The sequence below is a fragment of the Peromyscus maniculatus genome, chromosome 3 (assembly GCF_049852395.1).
Source record: "Peromyscus maniculatus bairdii isolate BWxNUB_F1_BW_parent chromosome 3, HU_Pman_BW_mat_3.1, whole genome shotgun sequence".
Lineage (NCBI taxonomy): Eukaryota > Metazoa > Chordata > Mammalia > Rodentia > Cricetidae > Peromyscus > Peromyscus maniculatus.
In genome coordinates this window covers 112512668-112535028 of record NC_134854.1, presented here as the reverse complement: position 1 = coordinate 112535028, position 22361 = coordinate 112512668, and the positions used below count along the sequence as shown (strand labels likewise).

General features: G+C 45.8%; 1 protein-coding gene across 2 annotated transcripts in view; it reads right to left on the bottom strand.

Moving 5' to 3' along the window:
- Zxdc (ZXD family zinc finger C) overlaps window positions 1–22361 on the bottom strand; it is a 32243-nt gene that overhangs the window by 3975 nt on the left and 5907 nt on the right. Inside the window, exons 5-9 of one of the 2 annotated variants that reach the window (XM_006995754.4) lie at window positions 18627–18797; window positions 15311–15999; window positions 13613–13697; window positions 571–740; window positions 377–430 (exon numbers count right to left, since the gene is read on the bottom strand). In XM_006995754.4, coding sequence (XP_006995816.4) covers window positions 377–430; window positions 571–740; window positions 13613–13697; window positions 15311–15999; window positions 18627–18797 — 1169 coding nt within the window. The remainder of the gene's footprint in view (window positions 1–376; window positions 431–570; window positions 741–13612; window positions 13698–15310; window positions 16000–18626; window positions 18798–22361) is intronic. The other variant, XM_042273631.2, reaches the window with a different exon arrangement.

Sequence of the window (22361 nt, the reverse complement as noted above, 5' to 3'; positions counted from 1 at the left end):
TGCTGAGCCCCCAAAGAGGTGGCTGAACCTTATCTTCAGTGACCAACGAGAAAGCAGAGAATCAAAGAGACCCCACTGTTTTCACATGAAAGCCTGCACCAGCTCGTGTGCCGGGAGTGGTGCCCAGAAGCATGGCCAGAACAGTCTAAGGAGAGCTTATAGGAGAGTCCGGGGAGAGGTGGGGCAGCATAAATACCAGCAGCTGTGAAGCTTATACACGGCCAGCTTCGGCAGTCTCTGATGCCTCCAGCCTGCACACAGTGGTCCCAAGTAGGCCTTGGCAGGACAGAGGCACAAGCCATTGCACCTCCAAGGGACGTGGGGAAGATGGACCAGGTTGAGGGGACTAGACCCAGGGTAACACAGTGCCACAAACCTGATACGTCAGTCCTAACAAAGGCAAGGGCTTGCACAGATGCAGTGAGACAGGCTGGGAAGAAGAAAGAGGCTGGGGTTATTAAGATGGCTGGGACAGGACACAGGACTTAGGACAGTTTACTGAGAGGGCAGTGGCCACCCCTCCACCATCCTGCCCCTGCAGACCTTAACATCCACGTGGGTGGTTCCTACCTGCAGAAGAGGGATCTGGACACACTGCAGGCCAGCCACAGGGGCTGACACTGGCAGACCTCCACTGGGTACCATGAGGTTTCCACAAAAGCAGCTCTGCTGGCCTGAGTGGACAGGAGGAGGGTTGGCCGTGCCGCTTTTCATCTTCCCATGAGCAGACTCAGAGGTTCCTAAAACAAAGCAGATCAAAACAGCACATCTAACATAACACATGCTTCCCTGGCTGGGCTCTGGCCCTGACTAAGGACTTGTGAGGGAGAAGCTTCATGGTTCTTACCATCCTATATAGCTTCACTGACTTGAAAGTTGTTCCAAAGGACTTTCAGGAGGCAAGAGGTAAAACAGACAAACCTACCAGATTTCTGCCTGACAGAACCTGAATCAAGGTGCTCCTTCTCTGCGGGCCACATCCCTAAACTCCCACAGCTCGTGGCAGGCGGAAGACTCAAAAGGTTTGGTACTCTGCACACAAAGCAGCTGGCTCGCCACTCAGCCCAGCCTTCTAGTTGCAGCAAATTATTTATTATTTTTACTTTTATTTATTTTTCTAAAAACATGGAGACCCATCAGTGATGGCATACGCCTTTAATCCCAGCACTTGGGAAGCAGAGACAGGTGGATCTCTGTTGAGTTTGGGGCCAGCCTGGTCTACAGAGCGAGATCCAGGACAACTGGAACTGTTATACAGAGAAACCCTGGCTTGAAAAACCAAACAAAATCAAACCAAAAAAATCCCATGGCCCTCTGCAAGCCATGGCTCACTTCTGGAGGTCACCAGCACTTGTGAAGGTGATGCTCTGAGTGTGCTGTGCTCATGTTTGTGACTGGTACGACACCTGGGGCCACAGGCACAGCGCTTCCCTTTGCTTCTCCCACAGCCTGCTTTCTTGGGTGGGGGTGATGGGAGGGCAGGCCAAGGAACCCTTTCTTAAAGTGCAAATATTAACCAGGTTGATGGACAAGGCGAGGAGAGCCCATGTTGGAAGCAGACACGGAGCTCTCTCTCATTGCAGGCGAGTTCTCATAGAGGTGGTTCCACTACAGTTTCAACTCATCTGCCAGGCTCTGTCCAAAATCCCTGATGGCTTATGCAGTTTTCCTGCTTAACTGCTCTCTCTGTTCTTAGCAGGTCAGGGGTGGGGCAAGAGGCTGCCTGTCACTTCTTCTTGAAAATGCACATCACTCAGCTCCAGAACTATACACGTATGAACTTGTATGCTTTTAAGTTTCTTATTAACCCAGCATGCTTCCTTGGCATAAAAATATGGACATAGCTGAATGTGTGTGTGTGTGTGTGTGTGTGTGTGTGTACTATCTATACTGCATGTCCTAAGGTTTGCTGTTTTTCAGTGCAGTAGTTACAAGGAAAAACGAGTAAGGAATCCATGTTTCCAGAGAAGCCAATCCCAGTCACTCTCTAAGCCAGGTGCTCACACTGGCTTTCTCTTTCCTTTGTCTACTTATATGACTTCCTTATTTATCCTTCCCAGTGAACTTAAAACTGACAGGTGGATTTTTAACTTTTTGGTTGTTGGAATTTGAGATTTTTAAAGGAACTGAGCAAAATATGCCAATCAACATGACTTGAATGTTTCCTGGCAAAAATCTGGCAGGCCTTACCCTGCCTGGACTTGTCACCAGTAACCCTGGAATGGCTCACTTTTGTTTTTATCATTACCATCTATTTTTTTTTTTCCACTATCATCTTCCTGTTTAACAAAAAAGCAATGAGCTGAGTGACCCATCACAGTACCACTAGTTCCCACAGGCCTCTTCAGACTATTCATGCTTTGTGCTAAAGCCTATGGGCTTTCCAAGTTCATTGACAACATCACAATAAGTAATCACCATGTCCCTCTTCACCAACCTCTGCAAACCTCCCACCAGAGTCAAATACTGCCATGATGCTGGTTCAATGTCTTTCCTAGATTTTGAGGGGACTGATTTCACTGCTCTCTAATAAAAATGGTGATGGCACTATTATTAGGGGTACCTCTTGGGTTCTCAGTTGATTAAGGCCTGAAAGACTGTGACTGTTACCAACCTCTTGTTTGTAGAGGCACCTTGGTTTTCTGGTCTTTGACATGGTCAATCATGCTGACAGGCTGCCTAAATAACCAGGAGCCCCTTGAAGCTCTAGGTGAGCCTTACCTACTCCCCACAGTCCACTTCACCTGAAGGAGGGCAGACATAGAACATGGCCTATAGGTTCAGGAAATCCTGGGGCCAGTCTGCCCTGGGTTCTAGTCCTTGTATTGATCCTCATTAGTGATTACTGCTCCATGTTCCAAGATTGTCATCCAGAAATGGGGATAACAGGACCTATACCTTTCAGAGTTTTAGAGAGGATAGGATTGGGTAATAGACACAACACAATGGCTCAGAACCAGGCCAGGTGCACAGAAAGCCTTAGATATGACACCTCTGTCAGGTTTTAATATGAGGGGTATTTTATATGTGCACTAAATGTAAGTATTTGAAATGTGTTCCATGGCTACTGATCTGTGTATGTTTTATTACTCATTTAGCAGGTATTTACTGCATCTTTATCATGTGGTACAGTGACACTTCCCCTAGAGCTCCTCATGTATGGCTTACAAATCTATCATCAAAATGCAGTGGTAGCTGACAGTGCTTTATACCACTAGATCCAGCATCTGAGAGACAGGATAGTTTGGGACCAGCCTGGGCTACATAATGAGACCCTTTACAACATACCCTGCTCCCACCACCCCAGCAGTGTGGAGTCGACAATGGGGACAAAGACAGACTCTGAAGACGCTGACCACAGCTGAAGGTGGCATGGCAGGCAGCCACATGAGCACAGTGGCTCTAGCCACTGAGAAGCAAACACCCAGAGTGGCCATAGCAGCAAGGGACTACCCCTACCAAAGGGAAGGGACCAGGAAAAACGGTGTCACCAGAGTCTAGAAGAGCAGTAGTGCAAAGAGACAGACAAGGTTGCTAGCTCCTGCCATACAACGGCAGCCAGCCCAGTTCCCCCACCTGAGCCTCCTATCTGTGACCTCAGAGTCAGGTTCCAGGTGCTGCTGGGGGAGCCCGGGGAATAGTCTCTAAGGACGCGAAGGCCGAAGGTCTTGACTACAAAGCAAGGCCTGAGCACAGGAGAGCACTCTATCCTGAAGGTCAGTGGCTGTTTGCTGCACCACACCCCAAGAGCCCTATTTTGCTCCAGCAAATGTTGAATGAATGGAAAATGGATGTGAACAGAATGTACATTCACACCTATTCCAGCACCTTTCAGTTTATGCTCAACTGTTTTACAAGAATTCCTGCAGAAGCATCACACCCAGCCTATGAACCCAGGCCTCCTCACACAGAAGGGGACTATGAGGTGAGATATTAGATGGTGCACCCAAGTCACACCTGCCTTTGGACCTACGCAGAATTGGCAAGGGGCACCCATTGGCTCTATCAATCATCTCCCTGATAATGTGTGTGATAAAGATGATGCTGTTTTTAGGGTAAGGTTGGAAACCTGCCTTCAGTGGTATGAAGCTGTTTTCCTCCTCAATCCCCAAGAGCAACGAAGGGAGACAAGAATAAAACGATCCTGCAGAGGACAACTGAACTGGGGTACAGTCGACCGTCCCAGCAGGGAAGCAGGCTAACACACTAGAAAAGCACAAATGTGACTAGAAATGAAAATGACAGAGGGAAATGAACAGACTCACAAGGCTAAAGGAGAGTCCTGAGGCTGGGACTATGGCCTCATCTCTAGCAGTGTGCCAGAGTTCAGTCTGTCTTCCCCTGCCTCAAATGATCTCCCATGAAGCCACCCGCCAAGTTGGCTCAGGAGAATGAAAGAGCTCAGACTCAGAACAGAGATGATCAGAGCCCACCCAAGACTGTTTACAGCCAGGGTCCTGTAGAGAGCAGCCATTCAACAGCCCTCAAAGGCCACACTGCCTGAAGGAGCTTTACCAACCTTGGACACACAAAGGAGACTAGGTACAGCTACAGCAGACACCTGGGCTAATGGACAGACCATGTGGTGACAGTGTAAAGTCTACACTCCACTTTGGTTCCCAAAAGCCACCTCAACCATAGGCCTGCAGGCTCTATGTGTGTGTGGCCCATAACGTGGGACAAAGCTCCTAAATGACATCCCCATGGAATCCAAACCCAACTAGTGCTCTGTACTTAAACTTCCAGGGACTTGTAAGGATGCTACTAAATTCTCTCCTAGAAAGAGAAGTGACAGCAATGTGACTCCTGTGCTGACAGCAAACCTCTTCATTCAGTGAGCCCCTTCTCCATTCATGACGTCAGCCAAAGGAAGAGGGAAGGAAACCTGCCATATACATGCCCAGAGGTATTTGTTTTAAAGTGGAAACATTACTATGAAGATAAGATCACTGACTCAAGCCTCAACCCAGCCAGTAACTCACTTGAGCATTTCAGCTACATGTACATGGCACAGCCACATAGGTCTCCAGCCACAGGCTAGGCTTTGCTAGGACCAGTAGGTCACCCCAGGACTATCAAAGCAATGGAGTGGAAAGCACACGTCTGCCTCTCTGGAAAGGGAATCACGTATCTCCGTGTACTAGTGATACCACAGAGCCTGGGAAAGCTTCACAAGCCACCCGGGAGGAATGGCTACTCTACTGCCCGCTATTTTAATGTGACAGTTTTAACTTCAGTTTTTAAAATCACAAAATTGATGTATTCTCAAATACAAAAAGTAGAAATGACCACAGTATAATATTTACAATCTTCACAGCCGGGGGTGGGGTGGGGGTGGAGAGGCAATATCCATTCATGGGCATGTCTTACCTAACTTCTGTTTCTATGTAAGTATATACACAAATGTTGTCTATCCATAAATCCATCGTTTCTTATAGACTGACTTACCAAAAGCATTCACAAAGCGTACAGCTTTGTTGACAGCCATTTGAGTTGTAAATACTCTCTCATCAACAATTCTGGTAGAACAGTAGCTAGCAGACGGTTCCTTTACATCAACTCCTGGTATCTTCATAAGCTAGACAGTAAGGTGCAGCTGCACATGTAATCATTACTAGTTTTGTTTTCTCCCTCTTGGAATCATCGCCAACGACCCTGTAGACACACCAGGCCACCTTCCAGAGGGCCTCCCTGGATGCCTATGCGGCCGCTCTAGCCGTCTTCTGGAAACACTTGCTCATAGTGGCGCTCATCTACTTGCCACCTTTAGTTCTCAGCAGACGTGGTTCTGGTCAAACCTGCTGACAAGATGTGCTTACCACACCTCTGTTCCTTGGGCTTCTTGCCACACATGTGTAACGTGAAGAACCGCCTCCCTGCCTAGCCTGTCAAGGTGATTGTGGGGACCAAACAGGTCCTTCTGTTACAGCAGCTAGAGCAGAGTGCAGTAAGTACTGGCTGGCTGTTGTTACAGCTTTTCAAAAGCCCTAAACCACCTGAAATCTACAAAGGGCAGCGTTCAGTTGGTGGAAGTACAGAGGGTCACCGCTGCCACGTGCAAGGATGGATCAGGCCCTCGCTGTGTCCTATGCTCTGATTGGTGACTCTGCCCAGGACACACCAGCATTCTTTCCCTGCTGGGCTACCGTGGTAGACATATGACAGACTTGAGCATCTATAGTATAGTCTAGACATTTCCCTTGCTTTCTTGAGCATTCTCACCTGGAGGTTCATTCGGTCCTCAAGCCTTCTTGGACTTTCAAGGGAAACAGTGTCACCACCCTGTGAGGTAAGTGTTGGGCCTGTAACACTCCTTTCTTCACACCCAGTTCTAGGGGCTCCTACTTCAAGAAAGGCCCCAAATCCCTCTCACTGTTTGGCCATCACTGACCCCAGCCATTCTTGCTTCAGCTGGATGGCCAAAGAAGTCCCTAGCTGTTCTTGTTTCCTCCCATGCATGACATTTGTCAGTTTATTGTCAAAAGAGCAGGTTGGATGGCCTTTCAAGTTATGTCCCTTTTCTAATGACCCTCTGTTTTCCCCTCTCGGTAAAGACCAGAGGTGTGACCATGGCTCACGAGGGGTGACAGCTAGGTCACCTTAGTGCCTCACATTCCAGTGAGGTCAGTCTGACTTCTCTTGGGACAGGCCAAGCACACTGCAGCCTCAGGCCCTTCCTAGACTTTTTGCCACTTGTTCCCATCCCCGTGGTTCCTTCTCATCTCCAGGTTTTCTCTTTCCTGATGCCTTCCCATTTCCCTATTGAGAACTGCAGCCCTTCTCAGCTCTCTTCCTGGATCTATCTTCGTTAATCTCAGCATTTGATTTGCTCAGTCTTTGCTCATCAGGTACTTCCATTCCGCTCAACAGACTGCTCACCTTTCCATGGTGTATGGGAAGGAAGAGGCCACACCACCAGGGAGCAACCCACCTCTGCCTTGCAGCTAATTTCTGTTGTCTTCTCCATGTAAGAGAATACCTGCCTGCTTGTGAAATCTCCTCCTGAGGCGCTGCTGTGACCCTGGAACCCCATTTCCTCACTGCCCACTGCTGCCCTTTAGAGAACTCCAGAAGGCAGACATTTCTTTTTTAACTGGACACTAAATATCTTTTACTGATTTTTTAGCTGAATCTCTTGGGCTTTTCAACTAATAGTGAAGTCATCTATAAATGATCCCATTTCCTCCAAAGAATCCACCTTAGTTCCATTTTTGCCTTATTTCCAAGGCAAGACCCACCAGAACATGAACATTTATGGCAAGAACAGGAGCAGGAATGACTCCCAAATGACCTGGGCACGCCTGGAGGAATGCCCGTGGAGCACAGCACTGGGTGGGTGCTGGCTGCTAGGCGCAAACACACCAGGTAGCTGAGGACAACTCTGAACCCGTCCTCACTTGAGTACTGATAATGACAGGTGTGACACCACACTCGGTAGAAATCATTATGAAACTTCTATTTTCCCCAGTGATGCCTATTCATTTTTTAAGAAATACAACTTAAGATCTGTTGAGGGCTGGAGAGATGGCTCAGTGGCTAGAAGTGCTTGCTATAAAGCACTCGGGTCCAAGTTTACATCTCCAGAGCCAACATCAACAAGCTGGGCATGCCTGAGCATGCCTGTAACCCTAGAAATGGTAGGAGAGGAAGGCACAGAAACAGAATTGCTGAGCCTAGCTAGAAGACAGAGGGCTAGCTCCAGGTTCAGTGAGAGGCCCTGTCTCAAGGAAATAAGGGAGTGATAAGAATGGGACAGCCGTGCACACACATACTTGTGGAGAAAACAGTAGGGCTCTTCACTGGCCTCTGACTGTGACTGACTCATTAACAGAGCTACTATTAGGTAGTCTCCAAGCCCTGTTGAGTCAGCATATAGTAAATACAAGATGCTCAGGACGCTGTTTAGAACGTTGTACCTAGTATTTTTAAGGAAGCTTCTGTGGTCATTCTGTGTGGTGACAGCCCTAGGTAGAGTAAGGTGTGTAGCCAACTGCACAACAGACTGATGCACGTACTTTTTCCATGTTACAGTGTTCACATTTGTCTTTCAGAATGATGTGCTGTTGCAAGTACTATAATGCATTATCACATTGTGTGTGATACATTTATTTCTGTTTCCACTGACAGTGCAACTTTCTCTTGCTGTTTTTCTTGGTTCAAGTGCAGAAATAGAAACAAATGGCTTGGATAGCTGTGCACATTTAAGAATATGCTTTGTTCCACCCAAGCCAAAAGTTTCAACCTGAACAGATGGTTACACAGGACTGGTTGTTATGTGCCTTTTTTTTTTTTTTTTTTTAACACCTAGTGCTTCCTTTTCTTAAGAGGAGGCTGCTTGTGCACACATTACTCATCTTTCAGCCACATCCCCGGTTCATTCGCAGCAACAGTCATCATTAGCTTATACTCCATGTGCCCTATAGTCTGATTTAATCTCCGCAAGAGACCCAAGCAAGTGCTGCTACTGCTCAAGGGATCGAACCAGAAACTCCATGGCTATGCTATCACTTCCTGTTGCAATTAGGCATTTTTTCTTCTGCTACCCAACTGCTCAGGATTTAGTTTGGTTTTCAAGTGAATTTTACTTTGTAATTTATACAAAAGGTTAGAAAATAAAGTCCTGCCAAGACTTTTTCCTTATGAAGAGGTTAGTTGTAATTTTCTTCACTCCTCATTTCATATATTATTTCTACAGATACTGGATATAGACTAGAATCTAGATTAACTTCATGAATCCCATGGATAAACATCCTTCACAGCTTCACTGTTTCTGCTCAGTCTGCAAATAAGCTAAATGAGTCATTTTCAATCCTGATAGGCCTTTACTCATCCTCTCCCCTAGGCTTCTATCAGATTTCATTTTGTGCTACTTGAGATCTGAGTTTTCAGAATAAATGTTCTTTAGCTCTGCTGTGGCCCACACATGGACAACAACCTCTCCATGCTAACGTTATCCCTGCTGTGGGGTTTGTTCTGAGTCACTGCTTGCCTTCCCATACATTTCCCTAAGGGTGTGCTTTGCTTAGATGTATTTAATATTCAATCTTTGTCTCCTGGCAATGCACTTAAGAGTTGTTTATGCTTTCACAGTGACACAGATGCCTTTGGGTTTTGGCCACACATGCCTTGTTGTTTACTGTTCCTTCTAATTAGCACCATGCCCGCTCCCCTTTCCCTGTCCTTAAAGCCACTGCTCACTGCTTACTATGTGCAGGGACCTATGTTCACTCTCTCGCAATGACCTTCCCTTTCCAAAGGTATTCTCACTGAGAATTCTTACATTGGCGATTTTGTTAGGACAGCTAAGTGCTTGAGCTGAAGACACCAGCAGTGCTCTTGGATGTCTACTCTCAACAGCAGCATACTGGGAGCAGCCTTAGATTTCAGACTACATATTTTCTGAGAATGCACATGCAGTGTGGGCCCAACATCTACAGCAATGATGTCTGTTTGTTAAAGTCTGGACTCCACAATGGTGTAGTCATACTGGGACTTTTGTGCACAGACTTAAATATAATTCATAATCTCTCATTACAATGTCAAAATGCAGACACCTCAGAAACCTAAATATCCCCCTCAGACTTGGTGCCAAGATACCAGCACAACCCGACCTGGTGTGAAGCCACTTAGTCTAAGCTGATCCATGTAGAGGAATGTTTTACTGATAAAAACCAATATAGTAACAAGGAATGTGAAATACTGTGTACATACCTTGAAAAAAAATCCTAACATTCTGCATAGAGAACACAGCTCAGATTGATTAAAATGATATTTACAAATATTTCCTAGCACTGGCCACTGAGAACCTAGTGCATATAGCTCACCAGCAGCCAGCACAGTCTTGGACCCACATCCTGGTAGTAAATATCAGTCTCCAGTAAAGGAACCAGGGTTCTCTGGAGAATCAGTTAACTGCAGGCTGGGACAAGTACTGGATAAGATTAGTTCAAGATAGTGTACATTGGAAGAGCACAAGAATCCACTTGCAGGAACTCCCAATGGCCACAGCCAGGACACTCAGAGCAACAAAGTCAATGCTAATCATACTATAACCTGATATTGGGAATAACCTAAGGCACAGACAGACCTCTGAGTCTAGGCTGAAAGTGATGGAGTGTACCATGAGAGGGAAGGGAGAACTCATGTCTGTAAAGAACTCTACTTTTTAAACACCTACAGGAAATACAAATTACCTGCACATCAGGGTCACATTATCATAGTCAAAACTCACTGCCTATTGCTATCTATGGAAAACATGAGAAATGGTATCTGCAGCACATGGTAAACATTTAGGGTCACTGAGCTCCAGGAAGATGACCTAGGGGCCCTAGAATGTCCCATCTGCAAGTATGTTCTTGCTTCCTGGATAGAAAGATAGCTCTGTAGTTAAAAGCACAGGCTGCTCTTGCAGAGGACCATGGTTTGATTCCTAGTACCCATATGCCAGCTCATAACCACCTGTAACTCCAGTTCCAGGGCATCTAATGCCATCTTTTGGCCCCTGAGGGTACCAGGCACAGGCGTGGTACAGGAACATACGTACAAGCCAAGACACGCACCCCCCCCCCCCAACACACAATTAAAAACAAAAAAGGAAGAATGTTCTTGTTTCCCTGGGGTCCTTAAACTTCAGAGAGTCAGTGCTAACAATGTGATGTATAATATAGTCCTGGGTCACAAACTACCAGCCCTATCTCTGGAGGGGCTCGGTCTTACATAAGCGAGTCCCAATAAGCACTGTAGGTAGCATGCTTCAGGTGAGTTCTTCCGGTCACCAGCATTGGAAAAAGTTCACACTGTCCTCATCACATGGATCCTGCTCTTTGGTCTGACCTTGTCCTTTCACTGCACAACACTGACTGAGTACAAGAGCTTTCAGCGGGCTGTGAGCTCCAGAGAATGCCTGAAGCTAAGACTTGGGGGCACACAATTGCAAAATATCTGTCAAATTAAATATTTACAACTACAAGGGGAAAAAATAGGATGTTTATAGAAAGCAGAAAGCTGGTCAACAGCATCTTTGCTAGCAATCCATGTAAATTATATATATATATTTGTACCCAGCGCAATGCACAAGGAAGGCACATTAACTCCAGCTCTAAAAGACCTGAACCTCAGTCTAATCCAAAGGCGGCTTCAGGAAATGCACATGGAGAGTCTGCAGGGCAAGGAACTATATTCTTCAAAAGCATCATGATAGGCAAGGGAGGGCCGAGGGCCAAGGCCCTGACATGGCTGCAGACTAGGAAGACGTGACAACAGAGCCCAGGTGGGAGTCTGGTTTGGCCCAGGCAGAGAAGGGACCTGGTGAACACCTGCTGAGAGCGAACCTCCCATGACTGTGATAGCAAAGGTGTCAGTGACAGACTCACCAGGGCTATGGAGAGGCTGCAAGGAGTGGCTGGGTGACATGTTACAGCTGTGGACAGATGGTGACAGGACGTACTGTCACAGCCACCTGAGGTAGAAAGGGTCTGATGGTCTGAAGTTACAGTACATGTTAGGAGAAGCACGGTTGGCTGCAAGGAGGATTTAAAGGCAGGGACTATACATGGACTCCCTCCTGGCTGGTCACAGGATTTCAAGAGTGCTTTTTAAGAAAGACAAGTAGGTAGCAGAAGGTAATCCTTCACCCTGGCAGAGACATTTTCTTTCTTCTCACCCACAAAAGCCAGATACCTTGCAGATGCCACAATACTATTTCCCTTCAAAGTCTATAAAATATTTAAAATGAGGACATGAAATGCTGTGATCGTCACAGAAAGTGGCCAGAAACTACTCACAGAAACTTGATGCAGAATTAAGTACCCCAACTTTCTCCTACCGATTATATCTCAGAGTGAAGGACAAGAAACCACTCTTTAGATAAATGTCCTGGCTAATAAGAGGAAGGTAGAACTATCATCACTTTCTCTGCAGACCCCAGGAATCTAATGGTGCTAGGTGTTAGTCACTAAAGGTTGCTATGAAATAGTTCAGGGGACTCCACAAAGAACCCAGCACGACCTCAAAGAGTTTCACTAACTCTCCTCTCCCCAAAAGACTCAATCAGATCAAGCCTCAAGATGTAATAGTTAGGGCTGGAGAGATGGCTCAGAGGTTAAGAGCACCGACTGCTCTTCCAGAGGTCCTGAGTTCAATTCCCAGCACCCACATGGTGGCTCACAGCCATCTGTAATGAGATCTGGCTCCCTCTTCTGGCCTGCAGAAATACATGCAAACAGAACACTGTATACATAATAAATAAATAAATCTTAAAAAAATATGTAGTAACTAATTTAGGGAAAAAGATAACAATGAGAGAAAGTGCTCATCTATACCAGTGAGGCAAGCTGCAAAAGCCACCTGAGCACACAGGACAGACCAACCCATACTCCTCCACCAAACGTGGGAAAGAGTGGGAGAGAAAGCACTGTGGCTCTAAACCACAAGAGTAGCTGCCAAGAACAGCCTCTGCTCCTCTGTGGATTCTGATGCCAAAAGGTGTCAGGAGTAGGCATGACAGTTTAGACAACTAAAACCTCAACATTTGCCAAATACTGATATTAAGGACAAACCATCAGTTTTAAGAGACTTTTAAAGTGTCTTTAATTTTTAAAATGTCATATTACAAATGATAACCAAATAACTATTTCAGTAGATATTGCCCCAGTGTGGTGAGCGCAATAAACTGTACCTGAAGTCTGAAGCACCCCCTTTCCTCCAACACAACTGGCTCAATAAAGATACCTGACTTCCTTAATGAATTTGGCTTGCATATGTTAATTTTTTTCTACAGACCCTCACTTCTCCTTTCTTTTATTTTCCCTGCAAGTTTTACACTACAAGTTCCAGATTCTTGAGCCACAGAACTGTCCTTTCTAAGTCACAAGTGACACTGAGAGGCACAGAGGGAAACATCTGCTTGAAGAAAACTGTTACTTTAAATTGGAGGTACGACATAAGAGCAAAGACATAAAATTGCACCAAGTAAGTGTAAGTAAATGTAAAGATGAATGATGGATGCCTGAGATCACCAAAGAGCTCTGCTGACATTAAACAGGATTCACCAGTCTCCTTTCAGCATTGTACCTTCAACCCATGTGCAGAAGAGGCAGCATGCCAGACCAGACTTGACTGGCCCATGGGATAGGGATACTGCTTTGTTTTGTTTTCTCATTCACACGAGCTGCTGCTCTGAAAGGTTCAGGCTGATTCAGAGACTGCTGTGCATAGGCTGCCTTCACACAGCTGCCCTAGAGTCAATGGCCGTTCTATCCCTTGGTTTCCACAAGACCAGGCCCAACTCAGCATCCAGCCACCCTCCTGCTTTCCTGATACCTGGCCAGCTCGGCTCATTTATTCAGTAGCCTTCCAGAACTGACACTGTGTTTGAACTCTTGACTTTCCCAGAGCCTCTTCAGACCTGTCAAGCATGTTCAGACAAGCTGGGAATTTGGTTACTACCTGCTTTCTAAGTTTACATAAAGCTAAGGAATTGATAAAAGGGCATTTTGAACATAGAAGACAAAGAACACAGAAACAACTGTTCTGTGTGCTTTCTCTGCCTGTGACTGTGACACAAGAGACCTTAGTCGCTTGCCCACCAGCACTGCAGCACACTCGGCCTCACCTTCATCGCTCCCAGTTCCTTTCTGCTTTTTTTTCTTGACTAGTTGAATGGCTCGGTAATCAGTTCTTGCTGAGCCCCCACTTTCCTGGGACCAAAGAAAAGTGTGTCAGTTGCTTGATCTAAACAGCAGAGGGAGGGTAGCAAGGGGACTAGAGAACCATCCTAAGCCTGCCTTGGGAATGTATCAGAGCTCCAGGAATCAGTCACCAGCAAAGGCACGCGGGAAACCACACGCTCGACTGTTAGCACAGGAAAATGCACTTCATCATCTGGAACAGTGAAGGTCATTCCTCCAAGATCTAAATGCATTAAAATATTTTAGAGAGGCTGTTAAGAGCTGCACACTGCCCTGCTCCCTAAAACACGAGTCTTCCTGATGCCAGGGTTATATCATAGCAGCCCTGGGGAGTGTTGGCAGCAAGTGCCACACTGTCATATGCCAATATAGAAAGTGTCACTGAATTCAGCAAACTTACTGAGGTGCCACAGAAACAGTATTCAAATAGGATATTTAAAAATTTGTGAATATTTAGTAAGAAAAAGTTTCATTCTTAAAACTACAAGGAGCAAAGGAAACCAGGCCTCTACCAGCCCTCGACAGCTCATGGCATACAGAAACCCATTCATAACACCATTCCCACTTGGAGGCAAGGGAGCCCAATGAGTGCCACACAGCTAGCAAGAGAACAAACAAGGGGCAAGCCCAAGCTCTGCTGGCTCCTCCATCTCCACCCACAGCTAGGCTCTGAGACACAGGGAGGCACAGGCGTCAGGGACAGGCTTCCCACACTCCGACCTGTGGTTCCCTCCAGTCAAGTCACCTGCTGCTCTTAGCAACTGCTGTGGCAGCCTAAGCAGATGCTGGCAAGTGTAGCTCTGCCACCAACAAGCCAGACACCAGACTGTGCTGCTCTCACATTGAGAGAAATGCAAATCAGCTCCAGCAGGTTGGTTCCTAGGTACCCTCACACTCGTAGTAAGGTAAGATGCTCGTACTAAGGTAAGATGCATGAATCTTAACATGATCAATGTCAAAACGAAATTCAACCAGCATTACAAAGAAACTTATATGATCATTTCCATCATAGACTGAGGAAAGTCAGACTCTCTAGGAATCTTTAAGTTACTTTAAATTAGATTATATTAAAGGTATAATTGATATAAATATAGAATACAGTAACTGTCCAGCCTCAAAATTGGAGTATTGTTATAATCCTTCAAGAATGAAGGCTCAGGAACCATTGTTTAATTCTAATAAAAAATATCCTGACATAGCTTTTAAGTTCTCACTGAAGAACTTAAGAAGATTGATGCCAACATTGCTCTTCTAGGACTCATCACTATGTGAAAAGCATGAAGGTGAACATTTCAATAGTAGGAAATGCCTCAAGTTTTCTCAAGAAAACTATAAAATCACAGAACTGCAAAGAACCTTAGAAACAATGTAGCCCAAACCCCTTATTTTAAAAATAACTGAGGATTTAAGGCTCAGATAGGTTAAGTCATTTGTACAAAGCTGTAAGAATGTCAATTCCAGAATCAAGGTCAAAGTCAGACTTCCAGACTATTGCCCAGGTTCCATCTGTCCTTCTGCACACCAGAAAGAACCGTCTGCATAGACAGGATTCATCCCAAACATGATCCAAGGTGCATTAGGGGAGTGAGCTAGTGGTGGTGACGGAATAGAGTGCTTCATACCAAGTAGAGGCTGCCGGTGCCAGCACTGAGCTCTGAGTCCTTTTGAGCCCCTGGCCTCTCTGTAGAGCTGGACAGCATAGACTGGGATGGCTCGTGGCTTTCTTCCTGCCCCGGGACCACATCTGGGACAGGAGGTAAGTCTTGTTCCACTTTTATTGGAACCAGCAGATCTGGGACTCCGGCAGTTTCTTGGGCAGTGTCTGAAGAGGTTGGTGCGGTGTCAGGTGCTGTTAAGTTATTGCTGGGAGTCAAAGCTGGTGGGTCTTGACCCAAGTTCCTCACAGGCAGAGCCACCAGACAGCCTACTGCTCCTGTGCTCATGGCCTGAGAATCATCTGTACTGAAACTGCCTGGTTGAAGAACTGTGGCTGATGTCCCAAGAACAAGAGGACTGTCCAAACTTGGAGGCATATCACTGTGGGTCACCAGAACCAGGGGGTCCATGGGCCCTAAGGAGTTGTTATTAGAAGGGAGATTCCCTCCCAGAGAGGAGCTCACAGAAGAGACATCAATGGTGAGGATCCCGGAGTTCAGGGCTTCATCCGACCCAGCTGTCGAACTGCCACTGTTAGCAGGTGTATCAGAGAAAAGTGCTGCTAGATCTATGTTGGTGAGCTCACTTTGGCCCGGGCTACTCAGTTCACTGCTGGGTGTGAGAGAGCTTGGAGCTTCTAGCTGAGGTACAAGATCTGCAAAAGCAATGGATATTCCAGTTACTATCATATCAGACTGGGAAATCTTCTTTCTGTTTGAGATACTAGCAGGCACCCCTGAAGCAACACTGACTACCCTTTCACTAGACCTTGCCACCAGGGTAAAGAAAGACCTAATGCTGGCATACAGTGAACAGCAGACACCACAGGAGGGGCTGACTTGACAATGTCTTCGAGCTGTCTTGCGTTCCAAAGCCTGCCCTTCCTCCTATACCGCACTAGCTAACCAAGGTTTCAATCCACCCCACAGCATGAAGCCTCCACAAGTCAGCTCTGAGACCAACTCTGGCTCTGGGGTATTTTTGAAATTAGCTTCAGTCATCTCCAGTCATGTCAAACTGTGTGCCCTGCTCCACATCTACTGTCATCCACAAGATGGTTTGAGTCCTTCGTGGTCCTCAAGGAGTAAAACTGGCTGTCTGGGCTGGGTTGAAAACTCCAGGGCTAGGCAGATGCATGGAGCTCAGACAACAGGACTTCTCACCTGTCTCACTGCGGCTTCTGAACTGCCCTAGCGCCTGAAGCAAAGGAAGGAGCTCTCCGCTCTGCTTCTTCCACATCAACTACACATTAACCACAAATTCGAACTTTCTAACCATGAAGGCCAGGTCACAGCGCATACTAAACTTTTTTGCTGTTGTTTTTGTTTTTTTGAGACAGAATTCCTCTGTGTAGCATATCAGCCTGGCCTTGACTCAGGAGATCTGCCCGTTTCTGCCTCCCAAGTGCTAGGATTAAAGGCATTCGTCACCATGCATTTTTAAATCAAGCCCACAAAAGACATCTAGTTTAGACATAAGAACAGAAACCAAAGTCAGAATCTCTCTTCAGTTGTCTTATCAGAAAGTTTTTTCAACAGTATCTTAGTACCAATACAACATTCTGAGAAGAAATGGGAGTGATTCTTTCTAGAAAGTGAACAGGAAACCCGTTTCTTTCTCAAAATTAAAAACAGCAAACAAACATACATCTTGATGATTATGTTGTTTGTGGTGAGTGATTTTGATGGGAGAAAGATGCTAACTTACTCAAAAACCTCCTACCTTTTATTAGTTCCACAAATGTCAACCACAGAATTGGTGTAAATGGATACACAAGAGAAAAATCACTGACTAAACACAAGCACATAGTGCTAATGGTTAGAATTGTGGCTTTGGGAGGTAGATAGATCCCAGCAAAGATCCTGGCTTGAGCACTTCCTTTTGGTGTGCCCTTAGCAAGTCTCTCTGCAGCAGCAGGACCATTGTGAGGTGAACTGAAACACAAGCTGGCAGTCATCAGGCAGCCTTGAATGCCTAGTCTTCTACTGTCAATGGGCAGGATGAATGATACATGAGTTAGTCAATGTGCACCATAAACATGGGCCTGCTAAGAGGGCCTCTCACTCATCCAGAGTTTAGGGAAAACTCCTGTGACGTAGCCTGAATTAGCTAGCTTAGGGAAAGAGAGATACAGCTGAAGAGGGAATTTCACGCTGAGGCTTGTGGGGTCACACAGCACCAGCTCAGAGCTGGAGAGAGGGATAATGGTTGAGAGCCTCTGGGAGGAAAGATGACACCCTCTGACATTAAGTAGGAGACTAGCAGGAGAGCAACTGCTTTTCTAATGCAGAGTGGTCTAAGGTCACAGCGCCTGAGATCCAAAGGACAGAGTAAGCAACCGCCTCTCCCAAGAGGAGAGACCAGATAAAGAACACAGACCTTCACCAGCTCTAGCTGCTCAGAGCTCTGCAGTAGGTGTGTTAACCAAAAGTGGCTCATAGTTTATCGCCTTCCTTCTTTTTAAAGCTCAGGGAAACATGGCTCAAAGATCTGTCCCTGTTTAGGATTCCAATTGGGAAAAAGCTAAATGCTATTGTCTGCTTCATAGGTCATAGTGAGGGTAGACTGGTTAAAAACATGTATGGCCTCCACCAATTACCTTACCAACAGCAGAAGCTACCTCACCCCAGAGAAAATTGTCTGAGAATGCACTAGAGAGACACAGACACTGCTGTCTCTCCTACATTCTTGGTGTCCTGTCTATAATTGTACATAAGACCTAGAGGGGCGGGTTTCTAAGTGTGGTAGCCCAGACGCTGAATGTCAGGTTCTACATGCTCAGCATCCTGCCCTCCACATGCCCTTGACCACTATCATGATGCCTCTCTCATAGCCCAGCCCACTCCTGAGACACAACTCCGCTCTGGGCTTGGAGGGTTTCCTGCCTGCCTTTAGAACACAGTCCTCTGTGTAGGATCTACTGTCCCCTAAGACCAAGAGGAAGAGATAGGATTCAGTGCTCAGGAACAGTGGATATTACAAAACAAACTCAGAGGGTACAGGTGCAGGGCAAAGGGCCCAGTTGCAGACAGGCTTAGAGCACATGTGTCAGGGAGGCCTGCAAGGTGATGGTACATTTGAAGGGAAGAACTTCACAAAGGGGCTGTGGTAGATGCAAGCAGCAGAAGAGGAAAGAGCACAAAGGTCCCATGGCTGTGTGATAACCCACAGCTCCAACTTCATGGTTACACAGGACTGAGGGTGGAGAGGGAGAGACACTATCCCTGGTCTCTCAGCTCAGGCACATGCATTTCCGCAGCTCTCAGGGCCACAGTCACAGACCTTGGCGCCGGCTGTGCTGCCGCACCATGTGCGCCTTCATGCTGTGCTTAGAGGTGAAGAGTCGGTTGCAGCTGGACACTGGGCAGCGGCTTTTCGGAGCACCCACATCCTGCAGGTGTTTCTTAGAATGAATGTACAGACTGCTTCGAGCTGAGAACCTGGCACAGCACCCTGGAACACAGAGGGGAACCAGAGTCATACCTGAGGATGATCAACAATACTTCCTAAGTTCATCAGAAATGACATTATGGACTGGTAAGACAACTCAAAAAGGGAGGTATTTGCCAGCCAAGTCTGGTGACCCGAGTTTGATTTCTGGAACTCACATAAAGGTGGAAGGAAGGAACCAATTCTACAAAGTTGTCCTCAGACCTCCACATATACACTGTGACCCACTGTGGCACAGGAAGCTCCCACCCCCCACAATAGTAATTAAGAATCATGTGCCAACTAGTTTTATGTTAACTTGATACAAGCTAGAATAATCTGAAAGGAGGGAATCACATGAGAAAATACCTCCATAAGATCAGGCTATAGGTAAGCCTATCAAGCATTTTCTTAATTAGTGATTGATGGGGGAGGGCCCAGACCATTGTGGGTAGTATCACTCTGGGTTGGTGGTCCTGGTTTGGTGGTGCTATATGAAAGCAGGTTAACAAGCTGTGAGGAGCAAGCCAGTAAGCAGAACTCCTCTATGGCCTCTTCATCAGCTCCTGCCTCCAGGTTCCTGGCCAACTTGAGGTCTTTCCTTGTCTTTCTTCAACAGACTATGTAACATATTCAGGATATGTAAGCAAAATAAACGCTTTCACCCCCACGTTGCTATTGGTCATGGTGTTTCATCACAGCAATAGTAACCCCTAACTAAGACAGAAATTAAGTCAATAGGAAATTACAATCCAATCCATGCAGGATGACCAAGGGCTCAGATCTTTCAAGAATAAAGGTCACTTAAGAATAAAAAAAAGAAAACAAAAACAATAAAACAACAAAAACAAAAACAATACCTAATGACATGCTTGTTGAGGGTGGAAGAAATACAAAATAGGTAGTAGAAGAAGGTAGCTATAACTACTAAGGCCACGTGACCAGTTGCAAAACTGATCATAATTGACATGTGTTTCTGTCACATTTTGTTAAGAATATATTGTAAAGATATTTGTGTTTTGTTTCCTAGATTTCTTTATCATGCTATATAATACCAACTGAGATGTCAGTGGTTATCATATGTAAGTTACAAGATACTAAAAGAATGTACTTTTCTACTTATTGCCACTTATTCTAAGATATATAATGTGTTTGCAGTTTTAGTGGGATAGTTACATTATGTTAGTAGTAATTATGATCTGGCTATTGGTTTGATTTGGAAATGAAACATATCTTAATGACATAAGGAAATATGATTGTATATCAAGTTGACAAGGAGTGAATTTGTGATAGCTAACTTTGGTTGTCAACTTGACTACATCTGGAATTAAGTAAATATTTGTGAGGGATATTTCTTGATTTAAGTTCAGAAGACTCACCCTAAATCTGGGCCACCCCTTCTGGTGGCAGCCTATATAAAAGGACATGGAAGATGAAAGCTTTTGTTTTTTTGCCTGCTTGCCCTCACTCTTGCTGGAAAGTTTATCCATCCTGCTGCCAAGGCATCCCTTCACCGGCATTAGAGTCTTCTTTGAGATTCCAATGTATACTGATGACTAACTGAGTCATCCAGCCTTGTGGACTGAACAATTAGATTCTTGAATTTTCTTCTGGGAGACTACTGTTGAGACTAGCTGGTCTACAGCCTGTAAGCCACTCTAATAAGCCCCCCTTTAATATATATATTCATTCTGGCAGTTCTCTTCCTTTAGAGAACCCTGACGAACACAAAGAGTAACATTATGTTCCCAAGCACTGGCCACTGACAAGTGGCATATAACAAATACCTAAGGAGGAATTATAAAGTATTATAATTATAAAGAATTATAAAGTAATACGAAGACCATGAGTTAGTCAGTCTAAGACATGTGACCTGATCGAGTTCACTCTGGCCTGTTTATTCTATCCACAGCTCCGAGTTAAGTCAAAGTTCAGTTGCAAAAATATATACTAATCACCTCTATTAAGCTATTAAAAAAAAAAAAGCAATCCTACAGTTCTAAGGGCTGGAACTATCTCAACACATGACCATAGATAACCCCACCCATTTCACCTCTGTGCAGCCCAGAAACTGAGCAAATGTCTCTAAGTAACAGGTACAAGTGAGCCAGAGACAGCATTCCCCAGCTTATACACTCAACTCCCATATCAGATCTGGATTCAAGCGCTGGAGGAACACATATTTACAACTGCCTTCCCTTTATCTCTGCCTGCCTGTCATGTTGTTATTCTGCCCTTCACAGACCCAGGAAGGAGAGGCAGAGTTGAGTCCAGAGGCTTGTGAGTTGGCTGGCATGTAGGTAGTAAGTCAAAATAAATGGCAGAGCAAGATCAGTGCTGAAATAATGAATGCTGTAGAAACAGCTTTTGAGAAGACTGAGACACCAGTGCCTGAACAAGGGGCAGCGGGTGACTCTGCCCTGGTGAGTGATGGGGCCAGGCCTTGGAGCAGAAGGGTGTAAAAGTGCAGGTAGTTGCCCAGCTAAGGCTGTCTGCACGCAACCCTCGGTTGCTCCACGGCCACAGATAAACTTCTGGCCCTCTGCAGAGCAGCTTTTCCTTGTCTGTAAAATGAGATACATGGGGTCAAGATAAGGAACAGGCTTAGAGCTTGTCTAGAAACATGTTTGAAGTTTCATGTAAGAATGAAGTTAAGTCCCAAACTATACAGAGATGGCCAGGGCCCTTACTTATATGGCTCTATTTTTCCTTAAATAGCCCACTTGGAGGTGCGGGGCACTGGCACTGCCCACCACCGAGGATGTGCCTGATGTCACTCTCAACACAGGGCCTGGCTTCACTTAGTCCGTTAAGAAGGGGTTCTGGACTCTCTGTACCAGGCAGGCTCCACTGCCTTGTGCAGAGGCCTTGACCAAACCCTGTCACTCTTCTCTCTGCTGAGGCTCATTATCTTAATGGCTCAAAGCTCCTTGAGACTTTACAAACAAATGCCCTCTTTAACAGTGAACTTCTGCCCTTTCTTCTTCCCCCAGTCATCTCCAGAAGAGCTGTGAAAATAAGCAGTTCCCTGCCTCTGCTCAGCAGCTCTACCTGAGTTACTCTACCAAAATTTGCCCACCAACCCCAAATGACACTAGTGGGCCTCCGTATTCTGAGCTGGCCCTCCACAGACATCCTTCTGGCTCAGCACCCTCCCTGCCTTTAAAGCTCCCACCAGGTCAGCCTTTCCAGTTTTACCACCATATGTGGCTCTCCACCTGGGCTTAAAAAATAGAAAACAAAAGTCCACCTTATAGCAATCACTACAATCATCAGAACTGACAAGTATCAATGCTTTTAAGAGCTTTAAAAGTTTTAATTAGTTGAATCTTTACAAGAACCCTATAAGGGTTTATTTACTTTATGGATAAGAAAAAGAGGCACAGAACTTAAGCTGCTCATTCCAGGACTTCTCCGAGCCCTGCAAGTAGCAGACTCAGGACTTGAATCCAGAATTCACACTTTCAATTGCTTGAGAATTCCATCCACTTGCAGGGTCTAAGCAAGGACCTGCATGCCACCTTCTTCCTTTGTAGTCCAGCCTGTTCTTTAAGCCAGCAGCAGACACACAGTCTGCTTTCTGAGTAC